General features: G+C 32.9%; 1 protein-coding gene and 1 pseudogene across 1 annotated transcript; both read right to left on the bottom strand.

Annotated features, from left to right (window-relative positions):
• Window positions 1–3,196: 3,196 nt before the first annotated feature.
• Window positions 3,197–4,129, bottom strand: LOC109605146 (ATP-dependent Clp protease proteolytic subunit). The gene is made up of 2 exons (XM_020021718.2): window positions 3,674–4,129; window positions 3,197–3,616 (listed from the first exon to the last, which is right to left on the bottom strand). The coding sequence occupies exons 1-2, from the start codon at window positions 4,077–4,079 to the stop codon at window positions 3,240–3,242; spliced, it is 783 nt and encodes a 260-aa protein (XP_019877277.1). The 5' UTR covers window positions 4,080–4,129; the 3' UTR covers window positions 3,197–3,239.
• Window positions 4,130–20,537: 16,408 nt separating this feature from the next.
• Window positions 20,538–21,911, bottom strand: LOC109606039 (propionyl-CoA carboxylase alpha chain, mitochondrial-like; annotated as a pseudogene).
• Between the last annotated feature and the right edge of the window lie 32 nt (window positions 21,912–21,943).

The following is a 21,943-nucleotide window of genomic DNA, read 5'->3' as shown; positions in this document are numbered from 1 at the left end:
CCACTGGTAACAACTTCCTGAAGCAATTAGGTATTCTCCCTATAAATTATACAAGATATTTCAGAAATGGGTAGTCAAAATTTGAGATTAGTTAGAACACGTCCAATTCTTTGAATTTCCTCCATCAGATTTGTTAAGAATTGAAATCATTTAATAAAAATCATCCATGTTCTGATTGATAATTAGTTTCAGCCAATTAGTAAAACAAAACAAATTCTACAAGAAATAAAATCAGCTAAGGCATATTAACATCATGCTGTAAACGTAAATCATCACTTCTTTGGTGTTGATAGTACCATTCTCCACTGGTAACAACTTCCTGAAGCAATTAGGTATTCTCCCTATAAATTGTACAAGATATTTCAGAAATGGGTAGTCAAAATTTGAGATTAGTTAGAACACGTCCAGTTCTTTGAATTTCCTCCATCAGATTTGTTAAGAATTGAAATCATTTACTAAAAATCATCCATGTTCTGATTGATAATTAGTTTCAGTCAATTAGTAAAACAAAACAAATTCTACAAGAAATAAAATCAGCTAAGGCATATTAACATCATGCTGTAAACGTAAATCATCACTTCTTTGGTGTTGATAGTACCATCCTCCACTGGTAACAACTTCCCGAAGCAATTAGGTATTCTCCCTATAAATTATACAAGATATTTCAGAAATGGGTAGTCAAAATTTGAGATTAGTTAGAACATCCATGTTCTGATTGATAATTAGTTTCAGTCAATTAGTAAAACAAAACAAATTCTACAAGAAATAAAATCAGCTAAGGCATATTAACATCATGCTGTAAACGTAAATCATCACTTCTTTGGTGTTGATAGTACCATCCTCCACTGGTAACAACTTCCTGAAGCAATTAGGTATTCTCCCTATAAATTATACAAGATATTTCAGAAATGGGTAGTCAAAATTTGAGATTAGTTAGAACACGTCCAATTCTTTGAATTTCCTCCATCAGATTTGTTAAGAATTGAAATCATTTACTAAAAATCATCCATGTTCTGATTGATAATTAGTTTCAGTCAATTAGTAAAACAAAACAAATTCTACAAGAAATAAAATCAGCTAAGGCATATTAACATCATGCTGTAAACGTAAATCATCACTTCTTTGATGTTGATAGTACCATCCTCCACTGGTAAAAACTTCTTGAAGCAATTAGGTATTCTCCCTGTAAATTATACAAGATATTTCTGAAATGCGTGGTCAAAATTTGAGATTAGTTAGAACACGTCCAATTCTTTGAATTTCCTCCATCAGATTTGTTAAGAATTGAAATCATTTACTAAAAATCATCCATGTTCTGATTGATATTTAGTTTCAGTCAATTAGTAAAACAAAACAAATTCTACAAGAAATAAAATCAGCTAAGGCATATTAACATCATGCTGTAAACGTAAATCATCACTTCTTTGGTGTTGATAGTACCATCCTCCACTGGTAACAACTTCCCGAAGCAATTAGGTATTCTCTCTGTAAAATATACAAGATATTTCTGAAATGGGTGGTCAAAATTGGGGATTAATTAGAACATGTCCAATTCTTTGAATTTCCTCCAACAAATTTGTTAAGAATTGAAATCATTCACTAAAAATCATATATGTTCTGATTGATAATTAGTTTCAGTCAATTAAAAAAATAAAACAAATTCTACAAGAAATAAAATCACCTAAGGTATATTAACATCATGCTGTAAATGTAAATCATCACTTCTTTGGTGTTGATAGTATCATCCTCTACTGGTAAAAACTTCCTGAAGCAATTAAGTATTCTCTTTGTAAATTATACAAGATATTTCTAAAATCGGTGGTCAAAATTTGGTAGCAGTTAGAACACGTTCAATTCTCTGAATTTCTTCCATCAGATTTGTTAAGAATTGAAATCATTCACTAAAAATCATACATGTTCTGATTGATAATTAGTTTTAGTCAATTAGTAAAACGAAACAAATTCTACAAGAAATAAAATCAGCTACGGCATATTAACATCATGCTTTAATCGTAAATCATCACTTCTTAAATATTGATAGTACCATCACTGGTAAGAACTTCCTGAAGCATTTAGGCATACTCCCTGTAAATTATACAAGATATTTCTAAAATGGGTGGTCAAAATTTGGGAGCAGAACACGTTCAATTCTCTTAATTTCCTCCATCAAATTTGTTAAGAATTGAAATCATTTACTTTGATTGATAATTAGTTTCAGCCAATTAGTAAAACAAAACAAATTCTACAAGAAATAAAATCTGTTAAGACATATTCTCATCATACTATAAAAGTAAATCATCACTTCTGTGGTGTTGATAGTACCATTATCCACTGGTAAGAACATCCTGAAACAATTAGGTATTCTTCCTGTAAATTGAAATGGGTGGTCAAAATTTGAGAGCAGTTGAACACGTCCAATTCTCTGAATTTCTTCCATCAGATTTGTTAAGAATTGAATTTATTCACTAAAAATCAAAATGTTCTAATTGATAATTAGTTTCAACCAATTAATAAAACAAAACAGATTCTACAAAAAATAAAATCAGATAAGGCATATTCTCATCATACTGTAAATGTAAATCACCAGTTCTTTGGCCCCCCATTGGTAAGTTTCCCCTGAAAAAAATACAGCCCCTCAAATTTAAATTTCAAAATTTATTTTTTCTCATTGAGTTTTTCACATTTGAATAATATTAACTGTAAACTTTCCTGGATTTTCTGAAAACTACTTTGACTACAGTGCGATGTCTGATTTTGTATGAATCCTTCCACCCAAATTAGAATAATAAAAACAAATTGAGAGATTAAAGATGAACCGGAACGCGGCATGTCCTGCAGGAAGAATAAAATTATACCGTAGTCTCCGTCCGGGAACGGCGACGGCCGACAGATGCGTCCCAAATAACATTAAACATTTATTAGAATCCTGTTTTGCTGAATTTGTTTGCCGAATCTGTTTGTGCAGACGGCCAGTTTGAATTTCACTAAACAGGCCTGGGCCCGGCTCACGACGCCTCCGGACGAATCTAACACCTGTTTCTCTTTATTTTACAGCTGCAATCTTGCACGATCCCGTTTTGTTTTGGGCACCGGTCTTTGAAATTCTGCCGGAACGTGTTTATGCAAAACCCGTGCGGAATTTCTGAAACGGGCTTTAAAGGTCGAATTATTGTTTAATCGTGAAAGAAAACCGGGCTTGAGATGCACTAGCAGTTTATTACATCAAATAAATAACAATTTCAGTAAACCATTTTACACGTATCGTCGTAGTGTTGTTGCACCACTTTGTGATCGGTTGGTGGCTTCATTATTTTGGGCTGTGGGGTGTGCACGACGTTTTCGAATTCGGTTTCGTGTGGTTTGGGGGCACAGGTCAACACTTTATCAATCAGTCCGAATTCCAAGGCTTCGGCTGGGGTCATGAAATTGTCACGTTCCAAACTTTGTTCCACTTTGGCTAGGGTCATCCCCGTGTGTGTGCAATACAAGTGGTTGATTTGCTTCTTGAGCTTCAGTATTTCCTCCGCCTGAATCTTGATGTCTGTGGCCTGGCCTGTTACGCCTCCAGATGGCTGGTGGATCATTATTCTGGCGTTGGGCAAGGCGTTCCTCATCCCTTTAACACAATTATTTAGTTACACTTCTATAATGTAACTAATAATTAATGGTTTACCTTTTGTTCCAGCTGCAAGAAGAAGGGACCCCATACTGCAAGCCTGACCAACAGCCCACGTGGACACTGGAGGTAGGATATACTGCATGGTGTCATAAATACCCAACCCCGCTGTTATTACACCACCGGGAGAGTTAATGTACATGTGTATCGGTCTAGTCGTTGATTCGGCTTGGAGGAACAGAAGCTGGGCAATAATCAATGAACTTGTTACATCGTTTATCGGTCCCATTAAGCAAATAATACGTTCTTTCAATAATCTGGAGTAGATGTCGTAGGCTCGTTCACCCCTTCCCGATTGTTCTATCACCACGGGCACATGATGGAAGGGGATGTTGACGCTTTTCAATTTCCTAGTCTGTTGGAAGTACGGTTTCAAAAGCACGGATAATTTTCTAGGAATCATGTTATACACGTGAATTTTTTTTATTGTTTAGATGGAAAATGACAGGTGTCATTTAAATTTCAATTAATTATTATCTATTGTGGAGTTTTGTTATGAATGTCATACAAAGGGAGCATTGGACTTCAGATTAGATTACTTTCCATCTCAACTCCTTCTGGTATTGTATCTAACAGCCGGAACACAAAAAAACGGTGCAGCCAAAGACTAAAGCAACACAATCTACTTTTTATAAAAAGGCATTAATTCATTTGGAGCAGCAAAATGAAATAACAAAGATTACAATCCCCGATAGGATGGAATTACATCTAGATAAATTAAGGAAAAAGTGTGAGCGCAAAAACGGGATGATTTTAAAAATAGATAGCGTGTCTATAAATTTCTATCTCCGTGTTTTTGGAGTGTAAGGGGGAAATTAAAAAGAATGGGAACTAATCATTTGTATCGGGCGGAAATCTATTTCGTGAATCCGATTCTTTCGATGTCTCCATCAACGTTTTACTTATTTAACGCTCCGGACTGGATCTTTGTTATTGTAAATAAGTAAAACTGAAGGAAATTTATTGGAGGGTCGAAGGTATAATGAAATCTGTTATCGGGCGCGAAATCAAATTAGGTAAGTTGAAATTAACGTGCTGTTTACGTTTTAATTTGGATAATCCAGATAAGGTAATATAAATACGTGCCATTCGCTTCTAAAGCACTACGAAACTGTTGCGAGCTTCGATATTTATGGCCCCGAAAGCCGGAAGTTTCATCTGAAAAATGTGTGCTGATTACCAATTAACTATTCTTGGATCTAGATAGAGAAAGTTTACAGAATTTTAATTAAAGACAGGGTAATAAAATATTATGTTGTACGTACTACTGATTATAGAGTTCGTCAATAGGGACAAAGGCTGTGAGAGATTCATTAAATAAATAATAATATAGATATATTATATTGTAGTGCTTCAATTTTATTTTATTTCATTATTAGTATTATAAACATAGACAACCCCATTTACACCAGCTTTACTTCAATTGTATACCCTTGATATCCCTTCGTGCTGCCATCTATCTGACAATAGCCTCATGTAATAGGATAAACATGCTTTGTGTTAAGAAATTAACATCAAAAGAATTTACAAAAGTTTTTTACCAATAGAGACCAAGACTTTTATGACGGAATCTTTATGAAACTACATTTAAAATAGCAACAAATTATAGAACAAATCAATGCATATTTGACCCATATCGGATAATTCTAAAGATGTTAAATAAAGTCTTGAAATTCGTAAGAATATAAATTTATTTTTCCTCAAACTTAAACGTTTTTATTCAGTAAAATTATTACAATCATTAAATAAATAATAATATAGGTATGTTATATTGCATTGTTTTAACATCGACAAACTATTGTATTTTGTTATTAGTCTTATAAACATAGACAACCACGTTTGCATCAGCTTTACTTTAGTTGTATATCCTTGAAATCAGTTCGTGCTGCCATCTGTCTGACAATAGTCTTATGTAATAGGATAAACCTTGTGTTAAGAAATTAGCATCTAAAGAATTTACAAGAGTTTTTCGCCAATAGTGACAAAGACTTATATGACGGAGTCATTATGAAACTACATTTAAAATAGCAACAAATTATAGAAAATCTGTGCATATTTAACCCAAATCGAATAATCCTAAAGATGTTAAATAAAGTCTTGAAATTCATAAGAAAATAAATTTATTTTTCTCCCAAACATAAAGGTTTTTATTCACTAAAATTATTAGAATCATTAAATAAATAATAATATAGGAATATTATATTGCATTTCTTTAATTTCGACAAATTTTATTTTATTTTGTTATTAGTGTTATAAACATAGACAACCATTTTTGCATCAGCTTTACTTTAGTTGTATATCCTTGATATCTGTTCGTGCTGCCATCTATTTGACAATAGCCTTATGTAATAGGATAAACTTTGTGTTAAGAAGTTAGCATCAAAAGAATTTACAAGAGTTTTTTGCCAATATTGACTTTTATGACGGAGGCGTTATGAAACTACACTTAAAATGACAACAATTTATGGAACAAAACGGTTCATTTAATTTAAATTTAACGTAAAAATAATGGATTTCTTTGTCCCCAACCTAACATTACACACAATCTTAGCAACAGCAGCTTCTGATTTAACGTGTGAGCATATTACAGTTTAACTATTCTTTGTAATGTATAGTTAATCAAATTCATCAACATTGTTACAATGATACGGTTTCCCGTTGGCGTTGAATTATTAAGATTTTCATCCTTTGCAGATTTCTGAAGTCTGTACTAATTTGATATACTTCCCCCAATTAAAAGTTCCATTTGCCGTAACTTTCCAAATTAACGCTAAACTTACAGTTACGTTTGCATACGGGGGAATTCCGAGCTCCAACCGAAAGAAACTAAATTAATTTAGCTTTATCTATCCGTCAAACATGCCGAAGGGGAACTCCTCCAATCCACAATTCCCAATCTGCCCGAATCTCCGGGGCGAGTCTCGACTTTTTAGCTGGCAATCATTTCAACTCGTTTAACCGACAAACTTTTGCCTCCTTTAACCGTTTACCCGGATTATTGTTAAACAAGTTAAAAACAACATAATGCATTTACTTTCGTGGTGACTTCTGACAATTCGTTTAGGCGACTTTTTGAGAAATTAAGGAACCGTGTGACGGGGGAGGGTTGCTTAATAAAAAGGGGCCGCAGCATTTCCATCGCGTCACGTGCCGCACGCCATTCAGTGATTAGTTTTGTTATAAATTCTTTTGTTGCAGCCAAAACGACACTAAATACGTCTCGCTGATCACTTGGGCGGAAGATCACTAAATCATTACGGTCATTGAAGCTCCAAGATCAACATGGAAGTGTCACCTTAACGTGATTATTTCATCAAACAAAAAATAAAGAAAGATAACGATGGGGACGAAAAAAAAAGCGTTTCGATTCGGTCCGGGCCCGGTGATTTACTGTGAGAGGCAAACGTTACATACGTTGTAATTTCATGGGAACTGTTTATCCGTAAAAAGTCCCTCCGTTAAGGGATTAAAAGGCTCTGCCTCGGCACGTTCTCCGCTTCTATCTTAACTATGTCCATACATTTCCATTGAAGTAAAACTAATGAGGAAAGCAAGCGTGGAAATCGCAAAATCATGGGCGCAGTTTAACTTTTATTAAATTTGTCCCCGTTCGAATAGACCCGAAGTATTTTACTGTCCGTATAAATAGACAGTGAATTACGGTGCGAGCACAGAAACTTATCTTAATGAGTTTTGCGCCGCTGCAACTTCCATTCATTTCGATAAATTTCACTCACTCCTTTTGGCCAGACGAAATGCACTACGTACACCAAATTGTTATTTATGGTTTCAGTAAAATACAACCTGTATTGTTGTGCATTATTTTATTGGGTTTAATTTTTTAAATCCAGTAAAGAAAACACTCTCTAGATTTGCTAAATGTATGTCTTCCACTTCTTTTCTGGAATTGATGATCTCCTCCTAAGTCAGATTTGATGACATTTAATGATCAAATAATGCAGTTTTATAGGCTATAAGATTTTGACTTGAAATACTTCAGTGTTTAAATGCTAAACGTACAATAATCTCATTATCAGCAAAAAGATTCCGGACTCAGATCTTCAACTCATCAATAAACATCTTAAAATACAATTAATATTTTCTCTATTAGAGTTAGGAATAATGAAAATCATCTAAATATGGATTCTTTTAAAGTCTTCCAATTCAGAAAGTCAACAATTTATAGATTTACTAAACGAATAATAATCTCATTATCAGCAAAAAGAGTCTGGTATCAGATCTTCAACTCATGAATGAACATCTTAAAATACAATTAATATTATCTTTATTAGTGTCAGAAATATTGAAAATTATCTAAATCTGGACTCTTCTGATGTCTTCGACTTATTTGATGAAACTGATGATAATGAAGTCATCGAGGAGAGTTTTAAAGGTCATTCACCTTATCAAGTTAAATAATTTTACACGTAACAAAATTTTAATTTCAAATCTTTTAGAGTTTAATTTTTTAAATCCAGAAAGTCAATACTTTATAGATTTACTAAAACAACAATAATCTCATTATCAGCAAAACAATTCTGGTCTCAGATCTTCAACTCATCAATAAGCATCTTAAAATACAGTTAATAGTAGTTTAGTTTATTAGTTTATAGTACAAATTTTATTTTATTCAAAGATAAAAATTATTCAAAATTAAAAGATAATACTGAACTTAAATCAATTAATTATTATTTATTTGAACTCCTCTTATAGAAAAATCTTTTAACGAAAGCTTTTTATTTGGTACAATTAATATAAATGAAATATAAACTACAAAAACTAATTTGTTGGGCGCCAATTTATTTAAAATGGCGCCCAACTTAAATTTTGAAAATATGTAATAAAGCAAAAAACAAATGTATAACTAATTAGTATAAGAGTCAAATAGTGACATTTATCAATAATCTTCAGAATTTTTAGTTCTACCAAAATTTAGGTAAAGATGAGATACAAAATAATAAATTGTTGGGCGCCAAAACTAAAAGATGTAATGACCTTAAATCAACTAATTATTATTTATTGAAACTCCTTTTATTGAAAAGTTTATATTGGATACTTTTTATACGATGCAACTGATATAAATGGAAATATTACTGTCAGAAATATTGAAAATCATCTAAATCTGGACTTTTCTGAAGTCTTCGACTTATTTGATGGAACTAATGATGATGAAGTTATCATATCTGACCTTGGAAGAGATTTTTAAAAGTCTGTCACTTTATCAAGTTAAATTGTTACACGTAACAAGACTTTGACTTCAAATCTTTTAGAGTATAATTTTTTAAATCCACAAAGTCAACACTTTATATATTTGCTAAATGAACAATAATCTCATTATCAGCAAAAAGATTCTGGTATCAAATTTTCAGCTCATCAATCTTAAGCATCTTAAAAAATAGTTAATATTGTCTTTATTTTTTAATCTCAAATCATTGTTATGAATAAAAAAATCTTACAAAAATGAATTGTATATTTGATGCTGATTAAGCCATCTATTTTGATGTGGAAGAAGAAAAAAAATAAACGAGTACCATAAAGATGAACACTTTTAATATATACCGTGTTAGTTAAAGTATAACAAAAATTGATCAAATATTGTAGTTTTTTCCAATGATTGTTAAAGAGGTGCATTATTCTCCATAATAGTCAAACTATTTGTTAGTTTGAAATGAATAGACGAGAAGAGATGGAAATTTGCAGAGAACAATGGGGAATAAAAAGTGTTATTTTTAGTGTGGAATTAAGCGTGTATAGATTTTTATTAACGACACAATTTAAATGCATATGCCCCGGGCCGAAAAATCCCTTAAACTCGCTCGCGACGCTGCAATAAAATGGCATGCGGTATAATTTATGGAGTGGAGGCATTAAAGAAGAAAATATCGGGGACAATACCGAATCCATGGAGTAACCAGTGTGATCACTGGCTATAACCATTTAGTACCGTAAATGGTTCGGGAGTCGCAATTACACGAATTTACGACGTCAATTCCTATTTTCTACGAGTCGCGCACACACACACACAGGTCTTGAATAATTGGGGATGGGGGCCACCCGTTCCTGTAAAATTGCTTTGTGCGAAATAATCCCGATTTGATGCGCATAACTTGCATTCAATCCGGCCTCTCTGCGGCCCCATCATTTACGACTGCGAAACGTCGGAACGTTTTCCGCTGGAATTATTATTCGCGATCGCGGTACTATAACATGGAACTGCGCTTTTACGACAATGCCGGAATCTTACTGATATGCATGTGCACACTCGGAGCCACGTCATATCCATTCCTTGTCATGTTCCACGACATGTTTGAATCACTTAATTCCGAGCACTTGGAACCGTTATCTAAAGTGTCTTAGTTCTATTTCGGTGCCGCAAATGGAAATGGCAAGGGTTAACGGATATTACCTCCAGAATCAAATCTTTCAATGCTATATTTACTGTTTACTATTAAATACAATTGGGGATCAACAATCTCTTTATATATTTTTTCTGTTTTCTGTTCAAACAGTTATTATAAATACAGGCAACCAACATTGCACTATTTTGTTGTATATATTGTATATATTTAACATGCATTTGCACTGCCATCTCTCCAATAGTTGTCATATTGACCAATTAGTACAGGTTTATGTATTAGCTTGAAAATATTATTTGTTTTAGATATATTTAGTGAGTTAACAGATCGGTATTCAAATATTCCAATGTTACATTTAGTGTTAAGTACAATTGAGAACTTTTAATTCAAAAGTGGGAAAAACACAAAATAAAATTTCTATTTAGATATTTCCTAGAGATATATTTTTATAAATTAATATATTAATTTTTTTGTTTTACCCTCTCTATAGATTAATTATCATTCCTGAGACACAATATCACAGTTTCCGAAAGGAAACAATGTAAAATACATTTCACATATACAGAAAACATTTTTAATTTAATTTATATATCATACATTGTGTGCTTACTCACAAAATTGGGAATATATGATGTCTTATTCATATTATGACTATTTTAACGAATATCGGTAAGAATGAGCTAAAACAATAATCTAATCGTCTTAGGCATAATGAATCATTATTTTTTATGATAAATAATATATTAGAACACATTAGATTCTTTAGATCCTTCAGATTCTTTAGATTCTTTAGATTTTTTAGATTTTTTAGATTCTTTAGATTCTTTAGATTCTTTAGATTCTTTAGATTCTTTAGATTCTTTAGATTCTTTAGATTCTTTAGATTCTTTTGATTCTTTAGATTCTTTAGATTCTTTAGATTCTTTAGATTCTTTAGATTCTTTAATCAGTTCAGTATGAATACAGGCAACCTACTTTGCATTAATTGTTCCTATATTGTATACAGTAGCAAAAGCGTTTGAGCCGTCAGAATTTAGAGAGAGACATCATGCATGACAGAGACAGTAGAAGTCTGCTCCATAGTGAGAGACTTACTGTCTCTATTGCATATGATGTCTCTCCAGATGGATCAAACTCTTTTCGTACTGTATATTTAATATGCATTTGCACTGCTATGTCTCCAATAGGTGTTGTTTTAAATATAATTGTTTATGAATTAACGGATATTATCTCCGGGTTCAAATATTCCAGTGATGCATTTACTGTTAAATACAATTGAGGACTGTTCATTCAAAACTAAATAGCAGAAACTTTTTACTAGTAATGCCTTAAAATCGGGAATCCTCAAAAACAAAACAATTTTATGTTAAATTTAGAAACATGCACAATGATTTGATTCATTCTTCTCGACAATCTAAGTTGAAAAATATTAAAAACAAAATAAAATTTCCGTTTAGATATTTTTTTTTTTTTTCATGTGGACTGTGTGATATCTACACAAGCTTTATGCTGATTTCTGTTCAAGCATTTTCGTAAAATTTTAATTCACTTTGTTATTCAATTAACAGCTTATTATAAATACAGGCAACCCACTTTGCACTATTTGTTCCTCATATTACATATATTTAACATGTGTTCGCACTGCCATCTCTCCAGTAGTTGCCACACTGATTGTGTAATATAGGTTTAAGTATTGGTTTGAAAGTATTATTTTATTTTAAATATAATTTTTTGTGAATTAACGGATATTATCTCCGGATTTAAATATTCCAATGGTATATTTACCATTATTCCAAACTAGGAATTTTATGTTAAATTTAGAAACGTATAATGAATTGGTTCATTCTTGTCTACAATCTATGTTGAGATATTAAAAAAATAAAATCTATATTTCGATATTCTTTCCGAGAAGACTATATTTTCTACACAAAGATTTTGTACATTCATGAAATATTAATTCATTTTATGATTTATAAATGTGTTATAATGAATAATATTAAAAACAAAATATTATTTTCAAAACAATACATAAACTTATATTGCCTGTTCAATATGACTACTATTGGAGAGATGGCAGTGCAAAACGCATGTTAAATATATACAATGTAAGGAATAATTAGTGCAATCGTGGTTGTCTGTATTTATAATAACTTGTTTATTGAATCACAAAATGTGATGAATATGCTTGAACAGAAATTAGTAAAAAGCTCAATACTGTAATGTTTTTGTACAATTAATCTATCACTTTCGCTAAAGTCAAATTAATCAGTCTAGTGAATGTCTGTTATAAAATCGCAGTTTAATAAATGATAAAATCTCCGGGGGCACAAAAACATCGAGACGTCATTAGCGTATTTTGCACAACATAAATAAGGAGGCGAAATCGGATTTCTAAAAACTTGGAAAATACGCCTGATTAAATGGGGAGATTTGTTTAACTTTTAAATATAACTATACATTGGAAATCGTTTCTTTATGTGCGTCTTTGATATTTCTTTTCGGTCCCCTTTGAAACGGCTCGTCGGCATTCATGACTGCCGAAATTGTAAATAATTTCCCGTCGGCAGTGAAATGAATAAACGTCGCGCTAAAACTTTTTCGGGGCGGGGGTCGCGGCAAAAAAAAAAATATGAAGGGAAAGTGAATTACTTGTAAATACTGCACGGTGAATAATTTATTTGTGTAACGACGTAACTTTTTTTTCGAATCGTCGGGGATTTAAAAGCCCGAAACAAGTTTTAAACTAAGTGACGTGAACGGAGCAAATATGCATTTTTTATGATGACACATTTGAAAACTCTCCATTTTAAACTACTTCGCTTTGTAAAAATTTAATTTATCAGAAAGAAAATACTTTATGGCTTATGAAACATTGCAGCGTTTACTGAACGATAATATTAATAGACAAGGACCATACAGACCTGAAATTATCGTGATTTCTTTTATAGTCCCGGTGTAATTCAATTTAATGTTGGGAATAGATTTATGGGAAACAGAAAAATCATTGGATTTCGTGGATCGTTTGGGCGAAACGACTATAAAAGGAGGCAAACATTCAACTGGGACGTTTTCAATAGCGGTGCATTTGCTTTAGGAGACAACACAACGAAAACAGTTCAAGCGCTTTTACCTTTTTATGTGCCTTTCATTGTTGACAATTAATGAGATCACAGAGCCAGTTTTGAATAAAAGCTCACATTGTAAACTCGCATGGATCAGCCGGAGACAACAGGTGCAGTTCAAGAGGTTGAGCTGGAAACGATGTCGGCTGAGCATCGTAATTTATAAGCAGATCATTTATTTATTAATGTGAACCGGTTTAATGAAATTAAGCAGTTAGTGGATAAGTGGCGCCCCTGGTAGCTCTAATGGTGCGCTCTGATTAACAAACTTTGGCAAAACGTAACGACGTTCTCATGTAAATCGTTGCATTTTCATATCGGGCCGCGAAACACATGCGTTCAAAACGGCGCGGCCCCGATGGGGAGGCAGTTCCGCCCCCTAATCTGTAGTTTGCTCCTTCAACAGTGTATGAAAGTTTAAAAGTTCCAGCTCGTCGTCGGCGAGACCTTACGGCATTCTCAATGCAGGTGGAACTAGTTAAAGTTATCTACAGGAGTTGCAGTTTGTAACGGCTTTACCAGGAGATTTAAATTTACTACATGCTTCAAAATTACGTTAAACTAAGCACGCCGAATTACTTGCCAAAGAATGCCGTGTCTTGATATAATGTTTATATATTCGGCGATAAAACGTCATCAGGAAGTTGCGGCAACTTTCCAGGCTTATGGTTACTTGTTGCCAAATTTTGGGCCGTATTTCAAGATAATGTGCAAAATATTCAAGGTGAAAAACTAAACAACTTCATAGATTGAATCAAGACAATTGAGAAACGTCTATTTTAAATATTATTAATACTCTCTTTATGAAAATCATATTTAATACAAAATTTTATTTTCAAAATAATACCTAGACCTTATTACTTGCTTTATATGACAGCTACTAATGGGGAGATGGCAGTGCAAACGAATTTTAAATATATACAATATATTTTTTTATATATTAGATATTGTTTCCATGAAGACTATGGTATCTACACAAACTTTTTGCAGATTTCTGTTCAAGTACATGCATGAAATTTTAATTCAAATTATGATTTAATAAATAAGTTGTGTGTTTTAATAAGTTATTATAAATACAGGCAACCAACATTGCACTATTCTTCTATATATTGTATATATTTAACATGTGTTTGCACTGCCATCTGTCTAATAGTAGCCATATTGATATAGTAATACTGCTTATTATATTGTTTTGAAAATATTATTGTGTTTTAAATATAATTTTTTGTAGACTAGCAAATATTACTTCCACTGTTCAACTTGTTCAATGCCATATTCACTGTTAAATACAATTAAGGACCGTTCATCCTAAACTGAGAAAACACCAGAAACTTTATACTAGTATTGTTTTAAAATTGAGAGTACTCAAAGACAAAACAATTTTATGTTTAATTTAGAAATGTACAATATGAATTGATTCATTCTTGTCTACAATTTATGTTGAAAAATATTAGAAAAATAAAATTTCTATTTAGATATTGTTTCCATGAAGACTATGGTATCTTCACAAGTTTTTTACAGATTTCTGTTCAAGCACATTAATGAAATTTTAATTCATTTTATGATTTAATAAATATCTTATTATAAATAGAGGCAACCAACTTTACACTATTAAATCCTTATATTGTATATATTTAACGTGTGTTTGCACTGCCATCTGTCCAATAGTAGCCATATTGATTTAGTAATACGGCTTATTATATTGTTCTGAAAATATTATTTTGTTTCAAATATATTTTTTTGTAGATTAGACAATATTACTTCCAGAAACAAACTCTTCAATGTCACATTTACTGTTAAATACAATTAAGAACCGTTTATTCAAAACTGAGAAAACACCAGAAGATTTATACTAGAAATGTTTTAAAAAAGAGAATACCCAAAGACAAAACAATTTAATGTTTAATTTAGAAATGTACAATATGAATTGATTCATTCTTGTCTACAATTTATGTTGAAAAATATTAGAAAAATAAAATTTCTATTTAGATATTGTCTCCATGAAGACTATGGTACCTACACAAGCTTTTTGCTGGTTTCTGTTCAAGCACATTTATGAAATTTTAATTAATTTTATGATTTAATAAATACGTTGTAATAAATAGGGGCAACCAACTTTGCACTAGTAATTCCTTATGTTGTATATATTTAACATGCGTTTGCACTGCCACCTGTCCAATAGTAGCCATATTAAGTAGGTAATACATGTGTATGTACTGTTTTGATTTAAATGGTAAATTGGGACAGCTTTGTTTATTTTTAACAGTTTTAAAAAATCACAAATGCTACTTAGATGTTAATGAATAATATTTAATTCAATAGTTTTAGATAAAATTTCTTTTATGTTTATTGCGACATCTGAGCTAAAGTTGGTCTTGGAAAATTACATTAATAGTTTACAAATGTTGTAAGTAGACTACCAGTCTGCTAGTTTGGGTCCTTCAGGAGGTTAATCCACAAGAGCAACAAATTAGGCATTTTGCACTAAGTATCACCATTGATTTGGTATTCACAACTAATTACGTATTGATCGCACAACTAACGAGCATAAACCTCCCGGTCATACACTCGGGCGAACTTAAATCCGTGTTCGGATAGTTTAAACCAGGCAATATTGGCAATTCAAATTGCTGGGTAGATTTTAAGACGCGCCGAAGACGAAATTATGCGAGGCACTCCCGCGGGACTGTTTTAAGTCCACTTGTGCACTATCTCACGTTAATGGCGACCGTGGATTCAGCGCTTGACCGTTCAACTTGTCCCGGCACAGGATCAACCTGACTTCCGAGTAATTAGAAGTTTGAGGACGTGTTTTGGGGGGTATGTCGTCCAATTAAATTAACTCCTCAGGTCAATATTTGATGACGTCGTTGCTCCGTGATCTAGTTTTTGAGAGCCTTCAGGTGTTATCGAAAATCGAAGGGCTTTTAAATGCATTCGCCGAACGTGTAAAATCCAACGTAATTTGCATGCGCCAAGTCGACAACAAACACAAACAAATACAGGAGAAGTACACGGCAAATGCATCTGTTCTCGATGTGCATATTGTTGCGAATGCAAAACTTATCGGGTTACGGGAATGTGCCTCCGAACAGTTTCCTATTGTATGATAATTGTATTGTTGCGGTATTGGCCACTGAGAGTTTTATTGTTATTAGTAACGTAGTTCCAATGTATCGGCACACGCCCTTTTGACTTCCAACAGCCGATACGTGTTCAATGTGTTGCATTCATTTTCTACGTGCACTAACGATCTTGTTACATGGCACAAAATTGTATTTCCCCCTTCTGGACTTCTGGAAGCTTAAATAATAAATTTTATTTATGTCCAACAGAATTAACTTTAAATAGACACAACCACATAATAGTTGGGCTGAAAAGTTCGTAGGCTAGCATGGAAAAAATCTTTTTTTTGATAGAATTTGATTTTATTATTCAATATAGTTACCTCCGAAGGGGATACAATGATTATAGCGGTCATATAATTTTTCGATGCCATTTTTATAGTCCGAATAATGTTTATCAAGCCAAGTCTCGACTTCAATAGTATTCGAACTTCCTTTTAATCCAACTAATAAAAGTTGCTTCACTCAAAATAGTAAGACAGCTGTCAAATTTATACACATACCTTTTAAAGGTTGGGGCTAACTGAAAATCATATGGATTTAATACTAGTAGCGTAATTTATGTATCAGCCTACGAACTTTTCAGCCCACACTGGGTTTCCTCCTTTTTTAAATTATTTTCTACGCCACTGTATATTTTTTAAAAATATTAAGCATTTAATATTCTTTGAGCAATTTTGAAAAAAAAGTTTCTCTTGATTAATTTTCCTTAACATAGCCATTTTTGGGTTATTTCACTTTTAATGTTATTGTTTTAATTGAGAAAAATTAAAATTAAGCATTACGACTGAAATATATCAAAAACGGCTATGTTAACGTGGGACTAACTAATTCTTATAAAAAACAATATTATTTAAGATTTTTTATAACAATTATAAATAAAAACCTATTTTTAAATAAATATACAAAGAGTATTATTGGTGTGGTTCATTAATTTCTTGGAACAGTGTACCTTCCCTTCATCGCAAACTTCCCAAAGTTACCTTTGAGGGCGATACAGCGATTATAGAGGTCATACAATTTTTCGATACCATTTTTATATATTTTTTTTTTATTAACACACGATTCCTTTTAATCCAACTAATAAAAGTTGATTCACTCAAAATGCTATAACTCGCAAACTAATAGTGCGACAGCTGTCAAATTTATACACGTGTCTTTTGAAGGTTAGGACTAACTGAAAATCATATGGACTTAACACTAGTAGCGTCATTTATGTATCAGCCTACGAACTTTTCAGCCCACACTGAGTTTCCTCCTTTTTTAACTTATTTTTTACGCCACCGTATATTTTTTAAAAATATTAAGCATTTAATATTCTTTGAGCAATTTAGAAAAAAAAGCTTCTCTTGATTAATTTTCCTTAACATAGCCATTTTTGAGATATTTCACTTTTAATGTTATTGTTTTAATTGAGAAAAATTAAAATTAAGCATTAAAACTGAAATATATCAAAAACGGTTATGTTAACGTGGGACTAACAAATTTTATAGAAAAACAATATTATTTAAGATTTTTTATAACAATTATAAATAAAAACCTATTTTTAAATAAATATAGAAAAAGTATTATTGGTGTGGTTCATTAATTTCTTGGAACAGTGTACCTTCCCTTCATCGCAAACTTCCCAAAGTCAACGTAGGAAGCTCATCATTTAATCAGCACAGTCAGCTGCAGCCAAATCGGTATGAATTATCAATCGATAGTTGAAAAACTTCGGCGACCAACCGTCGATTTTAATTAATTTGCAAAACGCCAACTTCTGGGGACGATACAATTAATTTATCAACTCGTGAATTGACTCTGATTGAACTATTGGCCGAACTTTAAAACTATCCGTTTCAGCCGTTCTGGTCTCGGTTCGACGGTGAAATTTAAAAGTTTTTAATTTAAGCGCTGTGACTGTCAGTAAAACCGTTCTCGAAACCGTGTTTCAAATAACCGCAGTTCAGTTCTGGGATTCACCAGATTTATGTTTTATTTGTATTTCAGTTCTGGCCGCATTGAAATGTCCTATATATACGATATATTTCGTTGTAAATTAAACTTAATACAAAAATTCGACTAAAACAAGTCGTTGTCGAGAACTGGAAAGGTTTCAGGATGTGACAACATTTGTCCCGGACAAAAAACGCTGAAACAGTTCTTTCTATTTGGAAAATTGTCGCTTGAATACTGTACAAGGTTCAAACAGAGATTCAGTGTTTTATACGGATTGTAACAAAACAGACATGTCTTTTATTGCTTAACTTCGGGACTTCGCAGTCTGAAAGGTGTCGCCTGAAAAGCTGGTCCTTTTGTCTTGCCCCGCTTTTCATCCAGTCCCGCTGAAAGCTGTAATTTAACCAAAACCAAATCAAAAGTTTGTCTCGTCGAACTGGAATTAATTTTCAATGGTCTAACATTTATTTGCGACTGAATTTTACCTTTAGTTACTCGACAACACGGAGTTAATTTATTAATACATGGCCCCAAGTTTCAGCTCACAAAAGACATTTATTTAATCACTTATTGATTTTGATATATATTGTGCCGTACAATTTGTACGTAAACAACCAGGCAATCGAACTAATGCATTTACAAATATGGTGAACTGGTTTATACACCGCATTAAATTCAAAACCGAATCGGAAAACATTTATTCAATGATAAAACATCGACTGAAACGAGATATCGGTAATTCCGAACCTGAAGTGACTTTATAAAACTTTCAATCTAAATTTAAAGTGGTTTTGGCATCTTTTAATTGTGTTCTATAGGCCGATCATCTTTTCAATTGTTTTCCGATGACACAGAAGTTATTTTAGAGCGAACTTGGTGAAATTTAAGTCGATCCTCTCTAGCCGAGTACTTAATCGAATTAAAAAGTTTTAAATCCTAGCCAAATGTTTTACAACTACTTCATTATTGTCGTGGGGCACTTCGCAGTCCCTTAAGGCCATTTCCGTCGCTCAAACGAATTTGTATTTATTTTTATCGCACAATAAACATGCCTGGAGGGTAAGTTTATTGTATCAATTGGTGACTGAGAGCTGATAAATTAAATGTGTCGTCCTCAGAAGTTACCAGTTTGGCTGAAAAGTTTATATCGATTGATAATTTACATGAATTAAGGGACTACGAATTAACAGTTGAGGATGATTTAATGATGACCTTTGGATGTTAATTTAGTCGCCGGGGAAAGTGATACGATGAAACAACACCACCCCATTGAAAATTAATATATTCCCCAAAACAGGCCTTTGGTTTAATTATTGATTTGGCCCCAGATGCCAAAGAACTTTGTGTTAATATCCAGAAGATATTATTTTTCAGATTTATTTTTTAGTAACTAGTAAGATAAAAGTTTTGAACAAGCTAAAAATAATCATCAAAGTAGTTCCAGGTAGTTGAAAAAGCTGTATGCATATTCACACAAATTGAGTGCCCAAGATAAATTCTAGTTAACTTTGTAAGTGGATATAAATCTTTTGTTAGTTACGATATAAAAAAGTTTCAAATCGGGATTTTAAAAACTTTCCGCAGAACTTCACTGAGGTTAGATCCACTAACTCATATCTAGATATTAAAAAGTTTCCTTTACATAAATTAAATTTACCTCGTGAAGAGAAATTATTGGTATTACGCCGCCCGGCTTTATATCAAACTTTCAAAAGCAATAATGTAATGTATTACAATAAATTCTAGAAATGTGAAATTCCAGGAAACCCCCGAAACACCCACAAACTTTTCCCATCAGTAAATTGAATTTCTCGTCGCGATAAATTCATACATCGAAGCAATTAACTAAATCTAAAATCCACACTCGTTCAGGAGCACCCAAAAAACGTGTCGCAATTTAAGACCCTTAATTTTGAATGGCCCTTAACGAATCCCCCGATCATTGCGACGACATTTTTCCCCTCGCCCCCCCAAAACTGACATTAATTCGTATTGAAGCAGCCCTTAAATTACACGGGTCGTTCATTAAATTTGCAGCGTGGTCCACGATACTGCATCCCTTGAGGAACGACTGACCACTGAATTAGTGTTGGTTGGATATTTATCGTTATGATCAAAGGTAGTTTTAGTGGTGGAAGACACGTAACTAGTTTAATTTTGACAACTAAAAATAAATTGTAAATTCCTGATAGGACATAAATTTCAATTTCGGGCACGTACATGAAATTTTACAGATGAAATATAATTCCTAATCAAATTATCTTGTTGTATTTTACATTTAGGACGTAAATTGTGAGGGGGCGAAGATGGAATAATAAAAGGATCTAAAACATTTTATTGTAACAATATAAAAAATATAAAATATATTAAAACTTTTATTCCAGTTCAACTAAAACATCATCTTCTCCAACTGTATCTCCGGCTTTCACGTTCACTGTTTTTATCTTGCCTGTTGTTGCCGCCACCATCGAGTTCTGCATTTTCATTGCCTCTGTAAAAATTAATGAAGTCTTAAAAACTCAAATAATTCAAAATTAAAATCCTACACTTACCAATAATACAAAGTTCTTGTCCTTCAGCAACCATATCACCAACAACGCAAGCGACACTCTTCACAAGTCCAGGCATTGGTGACTTCACCAACTTAGAAACGTCCACTTTTGGTTCCTCTGGCATCAGATGCAACAAATCCGACGACTTCTTCGATAAAATATTTATTTTGAAGTTAATCCCTTTGTAAACTATTTGAAATTCACCAGATGCATTCTTAGAAAACAGTTGCATCACTACAGGTTCATCATTGACTTTAGTTTCGAGAATACTACTGGCCAAATTCAGATCTTTCTTCTCCACCTCATGGATTACATCATTGATTGTCACTTGGAACTTGCCGTTGCTTTGAGTGACGTTGACGTTTAATACCTCTTCGTTTGACCTAGCACTGAGTTGCCATTTTTGACTCGTCCCTTTATGAATTTTAATTTGAGGCCCGTTCAAATAATTTCTGTTGCGAAGAGAGTTCGTGGCATACAAAGCACAGGCGATTGTTAACAGTTTGTTCTTGTCAGTCTCATTGAGTTGCAGTCCTTTAAAACCGTCAGTATAAATTTGTGGCAGGTAATTCGTGCTGATCTTCCCCTGTTTGAAGTTTTCTTCAGTTAAAATGTCTCTGAGTAAAGGAATGTTGTGAGTAACACCTCTGATAATGTACGAATCCAAAGCAGTAATACTTCTGTCGATTGCTTCTTGCCTGTTTTTGCCATAGCACACAAGTTTGCATATCATGGGATCATAATACATGCTAATTTCACTTCCTTCTTCGATGCCACTGTCGCATCTAACTCCTGGAAGCTTAGAAAGCTCAATGTACTTGTGCAGCCTTCCTATGCTAGGCAAACCGAAACTCTTGTAAGGATCTTCTGCGTACACTCTGCTTTCGATGGCCCAACCGTTGATCTTCACGTCCTTTTGTTTGATGTTCACCTGTGGCCTTTGACCACACTGATCATCTGCTGGATCAGATCCACACCGGTTCTGCACTCGTCGATGGAAGAGAAGTTGTGGTTCTTGTCGACAAGGATCTCCACTGTAGTGTTAGTGGTAAAAGACACGTAACTAGTTTAACTTTGACAATTAAAAATAGATTGTAAACTCCTAAAAGGATATAAATTTCAACTTCTAGCACCGACATAAAAGTTTGCAGATGAAATATTATATAATTAC

The sequence above is a fragment of the Aethina tumida genome, chromosome 4 (assembly GCF_024364675.1).
Source record: "Aethina tumida isolate Nest 87 chromosome 4, icAetTumi1.1, whole genome shotgun sequence".
NCBI classification, from domain to species: Eukaryota; Metazoa; Arthropoda; class Insecta; order Coleoptera; family Nitidulidae; genus Aethina; species Aethina tumida.
This window is presented reverse-complemented; position numbering and strand designations above follow the sequence as displayed.

Bases quoted from the DNA above. Each gene is read 5' to 3' on its own strand.
- LOC109605146 (XM_020021718.2), bottom strand. From the start codon at position 4,079: ATGATTCCTAGAAAATTATCCGTGCTTTTGAAACCGTACTTCCAACAG. The intron at 3,617-3,673 runs GTAAACCATTAA...ATTGTGTTAAAG, and splicing joins TCTTGCAGCTGGAACAAAAG to GGATGAGGAACGCCTTGCCC.